Source organism: Salvelinus alpinus, chromosome 11 (genome assembly GCF_045679555.1).
Source record: "Salvelinus alpinus chromosome 11, SLU_Salpinus.1, whole genome shotgun sequence".
Lineage (NCBI taxonomy): Eukaryota > Metazoa > Chordata > Actinopteri > Salmoniformes > Salmonidae > Salvelinus > Salvelinus alpinus.
Genome location: NC_092096.1, coordinates 74566026 through 74572476, shown reverse-complemented (window position 1 = coordinate 74572476; position 6451 = coordinate 74566026). Strand labels below are relative to the sequence as shown.

General features: G+C 43.7%; 1 protein-coding gene and 1 long non-coding RNA gene across 2 annotated transcripts in view; one reads left to right on the top strand and one right to left on the bottom strand.

Annotated features, from left to right (window-relative positions):
• Positions 1–4304: 4304 nt before the first annotated feature.
• On the top strand, positions 4305–4880 carry LOC139534798 (uncharacterized). The gene is made up of 2 exons (XR_011667010.1): positions 4305–4613; positions 4647–4880. It is a non-coding gene; the product is annotated as an uncharacterized lncRNA (long non-coding RNA).
• The window catches only part of LOC139534796 (eukaryotic translation initiation factor 4E type 2-like), a 32161-nt gene continuing 30126 nt past the window's right edge, over positions 4417–6451 (bottom strand). Inside the window, exon 8 of the mRNA XM_071334254.1 lies at positions 4417–6259. Coding sequence (XP_071190355.1) covers positions 6220–6259 — 40 coding nt within the window. The 3' untranslated portion in view covers positions 4417–6219. The remainder of the gene's footprint in view (positions 6260–6451) is intronic.

The window sequence follows — 6451 nt, the reverse complement described above, 5'->3', positions numbered from 1 at the left end:
AACACAAACACATTACTCACCACACACCATACACACCACACATTACACACACAACACACACACATTACATTTACATTTACATTTAAGTCATTTAGCAGACGCTCTTATCCAGAGCGACTTACAAATTGGAAAGTTCATACATATTCATCCTGGTCCCCCCGTGGGGAATGAACCCACAACCCTGGCGTTGCAAGCGCCATGCTCTACCAACTGAGCCACACGGGACATTACTCACCACACATTACACACACCACACACACACACACAATACACACCACACATTACACACACACACACATTTAATTCTGTGTCCACACACTGTCCCTAACCATAACACACTGTCCCCAACCATAACACACTGTCCCTAACCATAACACACTGTCCCCAACCATAACACACTGTCCCTAACCATAACACACTGTCCCTAACCATAACACACTGTCCCCAACCATAACACACTGTCCCCAACCATAACACACTGTCCCTAACCATAACACACTGTCCCTAACCATAACACACTGTCCCCAACCATAACACACTGTCCCCAACCATAACACACTGTCCCCAACCATAACACACTGTCCCTAACCATAACACACTGTCCCTAACCATAACACACTGTCCCTAACCATAACACACTGTCCCTAACCATAACACACTGTCCCCAACCATAACACACTGTCCCCAACCATAACACACTGTCCCCAACCATAACACACTGTCCCCAACCATAACACACTGTCCCCAACCATAACACACTGTCCCCAACCATAACACACTGTCCCTAACCATAACACACTGTCCCTAACCATAACACACTGTCCCCAACCATAACACACTGTCCCCAACCATAACACACTGTCCCTAACCATAACACACTGTCCCCAACCATAACACACTGTCCCCAACCATAACACACTGTCCCCAACCATAACACACTGTCCCTAACACACTGTCCCTAACCATAACACACTGTCCCCAACCATAACACACTGTCCCTAACCATAACACACTGTCCCTAACCATAACAAACTGTCCCACATTGTAACAATGTGGAGGGCTCCGTATAGCTCCACATGGACATGATTGGTTGACAGTACGTGGGGGCGATTGGTTCTGTATGAATACAAACTCACTTCCTTGAGGTTTGAACTTTCTTCACAACAGCTGTTCTCTGCTCCGCGAAGCGCAAGAAGTATGAACGCCCTGACTTCTGCAGAGGCCAAATCACCGTAAAGTCAGATTGACCATGCAGCGCCTTTTTAGTTGCATAACAACAAACATCAAAGTCTGTCAGTTTAAGCTAGAAATACCAGTTTATATCAGCTAGAAATACCAGTTTATATCAGCTAGAAATACCAGTTTATATCAGCTAGAGATACCAGTTTATATCAGCTAGAAATACCAGTTTATATCAGCTAGAAATACCAGTTTATATCAGCTAGAAATACCAGTTTATATCAGCTAGAAATACCAGTTTATATCAGCTAGAGATACCAGTTTATATCAGCCAGAGATACCAGTTTATATCAGCCAGAGATACCAGTTTATGTCAGCTAGAAATACCAGTTTATATCAGCTAGAAATACCAGTTTATATCAGCCAGAGATCCCAGTTTATATCAGCAAGAGATACCAGTTTATATCAGCCAGAGATACCAGTTTATATCAGCCAGAGATACCAGTTTATATCAGCCAGAGATACCAGTTTATATCAGCAAGAGATACCAGTTTATATCAGCCAGAGATACCAGTTTATTTCAGCTAGAGATACCAGTTTATATCAGCCAGAGATACCAGTTTATGTCAGCTAGAGATACCAGTTTATATCAGCCAGAGATACCAGTTTATATCAGCTAGAAATACCAGTTTATATCAGCTAGAGATACCAGTTTATGTCAGCTAGAGATACCAGTTTATATCAGCCAGAGATACCAGTTTATATCAGCTAGAAATACCAGTTTATATCAGCTAGAGATACCAGTTTATATCAGCTAGAGATACCAGTTTATATCAGCTAGAGATACCAGTTTATATCAGCCAGAGATACCAGTTTATATCAGCCAGAGATACCAGTTTATATCAGCCAGAGATACCAGTTTATATCAGCTAGAAATACCAGTTTATATCAGCTAGAGATACCAGTTTATATCAGCCAGAGATACCAGTTTATATCAGCCAGAGATACCAGTTTATATCAGCCAGAGATACCAGTTTATATCAGCTAGAAATACCAGTTTATATCAGCCAGAGATGTTTTTTTTTGCATTGGATGCATCTCAATACAAGCATTTCGCTACACCTGCAATAAATCTGCTGAACACGTGTATGTGACCAATAACATCTGCTGAACACGTGTATGCGACCAATAACATCTGCTGAACACGTGTATGTGACCAATAAATCAGCTGAACACGTGTATGTGACCAATAACATCTGCTGAACACGTGTATGTGACCAATAGCATTTGACTTGATTTGACTCCACATCTGCCAGTGTTGCACTTCCGCATCGGAGGGGTGAGGAGGAGAACCAGAGAGCGCTGCCCCTGAACTGTGAAGCACGTAAACATCTGTAGCGTCTGAACGGTTTGACTTACCAACTATTATGACCACTTTATAGAAAGGAGAGACTCTCACAAACATGATGGTGTTCGCCCCTAAAAGTGTCACAGGACTCCTCTTAATGTAACCGGTTTCGGTTTAAAAAAACAAATGGAAGTCTGAAGTTTTGTGACGACCCTAAAAAGGGGTTAAATATGTGTAAAATATATATATATACAGTACCAGTCAAAAGTTTGGACACACCTACTCAGTCAAGTTTATTTTATTTATTTTTTTACTATTTTCTACATTGTAGAATATTAGTGAAATAATACATATGTAATCATTTAGTAACCTAAAAAGTGTTAAACAAATCAAAATATATTTTATATTTAAGATTCTTCAAAGTAGCCACCCTTTGCCTTGATGACAGATTTGCACACCCTTGGCATTCTCTCAACCAGTTTCACCTGGAATGCTTTTCCAACAGTCTTGAAGGAGATCCCACATATGCTGAGCACTTGTTGGCTGCTTTTCCTTCACTCTACGGTCCAACTCATCTCAAACCATCTCAATTGGGTTGAGGTTGGGTGATTGTGGAGGCCAGGTCATCTGATGCAGCACTGCATCGCTCTCCTTCTTGGTCAAATAGCCCTTACACAGTCTGGAGGTGTGTTGTGCTATTGTCCTGTTGAAAAACAAATGATAGTCCCACTAAGCCCAAACCAGATGGGATGGCATTCTCTGCAGAATGCTGTGGTAGCCATGCTGGTTAAGCGTGCCTTGAATTCTAAATAAATCACTGACAGTGTCACCAGCAAAGCACCCCCACACCTCCTCCTCCATGCTTCACGATGGGAACCACACATGCAGAGATCATCTATTAAACTACTCCGAGTCTCACAAAGACATCTCAAATTTGGATTCATCAGAGCAAAGGACAGATTTCCACCAGTCTAATGTCCATTGCTCGTGTTTCTTGGCCCAAACAAGTCTCTTCTTCTTATAGGTGTCCATTAGCAGTGGTTTCTTTGCAGAAATTCAACCGTGAAGGCCTGATTCACGCAGTCTCCTTGGAACAGTTCCATGCCCTGCTGGCTAAGGTCCATACCCTGTTGGCTAAGGTCCATACCCTGTTGGCTAATGTCCATGCCCTGTTGGCTAATGTCCATGCCCTGTTGGCTAATGTCCATGCCCTGTTGGCTAATGTCTTTGCCCTGCTGGCTAATGTCCATGCCCTGCTGGCTAAGGTCCATACCCTGCTGGCTAAGGTCCATTCCCTGCTGGCTAAGGTCCATTCCCTGCTGGCTAAGGTCCATTCCCTGTTGGCTAAGGTCCATTCCCTGCTGGCTAAGGTCCATGCCCTGCTGGCTAAGGTCCATGCCCTGTTGGCTAAGGTCCATGCCCTGCTGGCTAAGGTCCATGCCCTGCTGGCTAAGGTCCATACCCTGCTGGCTAAGGTCCATGCCCTGCTGGCTAAGGTCCATACCCTGTTGGCTAAGGTCCATGCCCTGCTGGCTAAGGTCCATTCCCTGTTGGCTAAGGTCCATGCCCTGCTGGCTAAGGTCCATACCCTGTTGGCTATGCCTAAACAGACTTGCCTGTGCTAATGGTTCTCACAGACGTGTGGGGGGGGGGGGGGGGGGTTCTAATAATACTGCCAGCAGTAGGAGGAGTTCAATTTCCAAAAAGACAAGGGCTGTAATGTCGTCACTTTCTATCTTTCCGGGTCTTGTAAAGAGCGAAAAACAACTGCTCAGAGTTTATCACGTAAATTTATTATGATAATTCAGTAAGCATTCCCACAGGTCACGGGTATTCAACATGTTTTATCAAGATTAGAGTTAATGTAATTATGAAGTAGTCAGACAGGATACTAAAAACACATTTATTTCTGTAGTCATGGGAACATTAACACCATCACACACACAGAGTTGGTCCCACTGGCCTGTTGTGCAACTCGGGGACAAGTTGCAAAAAGAGGACTCTCTCGTCTCCATAGTATCACACTAGTTTCCATAGCAACGCACTACTCCATCTCCGCAGTGAAACACTCTCAGAAATGCAAGAGGCAAGAGAAACAGGGTTCATACAGTGGCAAGAGAAACAGGGTTCATACAGACAGTGGCAAGAGAAACAGGGTTCATACAGACAGTGGCAAGAGAAACAGGGTTCATACAGACAGAGGCAAGAGAAACAGGGTTCATACAGACAGAGGCAAGAGAAACAGGGTTCATACAGACAGTGGCAAGAGAAACAGGGTTCATACAGACAGTGGCAAGAGAAACAGGGTTCATACAGACAGTGGCAAGAGAAACAGGGTTCATACAGACAGTGGCAAGAGAAACAGGGTTCATACAGACAGTGGCAAGAGAAACAGGGTTCATACAGACAGTGGCAAGAGAAACAGGGTTCATACAGACAGTGGCAAGAGAAACAGGGTTCATACAGACAGTGGCATGAGAAACAGGGTTCATACAGACAGTGGCATGAGAAACAGGGTTCATACAGACAGTGGCAAGAGAAACAGGGTTCATACAGACAGTGGCAAGAGAAACAGGGTTCATACAGACAGTGGCAAGAGAAACAGGGTTCATACAGACAGTGGCAAGTCAAATTCAAGGACTTAAGTACTTTTTCAAGCACTAATATTTATTTTCAAGGACCATCAATTTGTAATATTAACCATGTGTATGTGACCAATAAAATGTGATTGTTTCTAGTTGCCACCAGATGACAGTATATCGCCGCAACCTTGATGGGAAAAAACAGTATATTACTGTATATTATTCATCACTACCTTACAAGTTAATACGTTGCTTTATTATATACATGAATCGTAAGTCAGTACTGATGATGTCATTTGAGTATTAATGACTATTGTATTTTTATTGCACATTTGGGAATCTTACGAATTCTACGGAAAAGCATCACGCTTCCGACTGGCAGGTTTAGAGTCGCTGGGTGGGCTGTGAGCAGCCAACAGAACGCCAGGAGCCTGGCTACCGCTTGATCAAATTGAATATCTCAAGTTCTCTCATTGCAGAGAAAACGTCACAATGTAGAACTGGCACCGGCACAGGATGCAGAGTTGTCTCTCCCGCTTCATGTCGCTCTTCAGGGTCAATTCACCCATGTGAATGTTTCATGAGCTGAAATAAAAGATCCCAGAAATGTTCCATACTCACAACAGGTAGGCTTAAATCTACATGCCCTGCCTTTTAGCTATCGATGTGACGTTTGGCGGCACCTAATCAGTCAGTTTTGGACCTGCCTGGCTGAGTGGGTGGAATGAGTGATCACACCTGGCAACCAGAACGTGAGGAAATAAAACTGGGTAGAATACAAGACCAATACATTTTTCATAAACATATTTGATCATTTTCTGTTCTCCTTTCATTTTAATTCAAGTACCAACTTGAGAAAATGTCAGATTTTCAAGGTGTTCCATTTCAGAAGCCAATTCAAGTATTGTAAACCCTGGAGAGAGAGAAAGAGTCCGGGGGAGTGGGGGGGAAGAGAGAGAGATGCCAGGGGGGTGGGGGGAAGAGAGAGAGATGTCGGGAGAGAGGAGACAGAAAGAGTGCGACAGAGTCATGTTATCGTCCATGAGGAAACAGTTATAACTTCAGGAGAAATGGCCAGGTGGTTTGCCTCTCTTCCTCCTCCGTCTCTCTTCACAGGGTGATCTTTGTGTTGCGGAAGCTGGAATTATCCCTAAAAAGAAAACACAGATCAATAAAAAAGAAGTCTGAATTATCTATAGAGACAACACAGTGAGTGGTCGTGTGTACACGATGGTGGGAGTGTGTGTGTGTGTGTGTGTGTGAATCGTACTTGAGGCTGTCGTTGTGTGTCCACGATGGTGTTAGGTGGGAGTATCGTACTTGAGGCTGTCGTTGTGTGTCC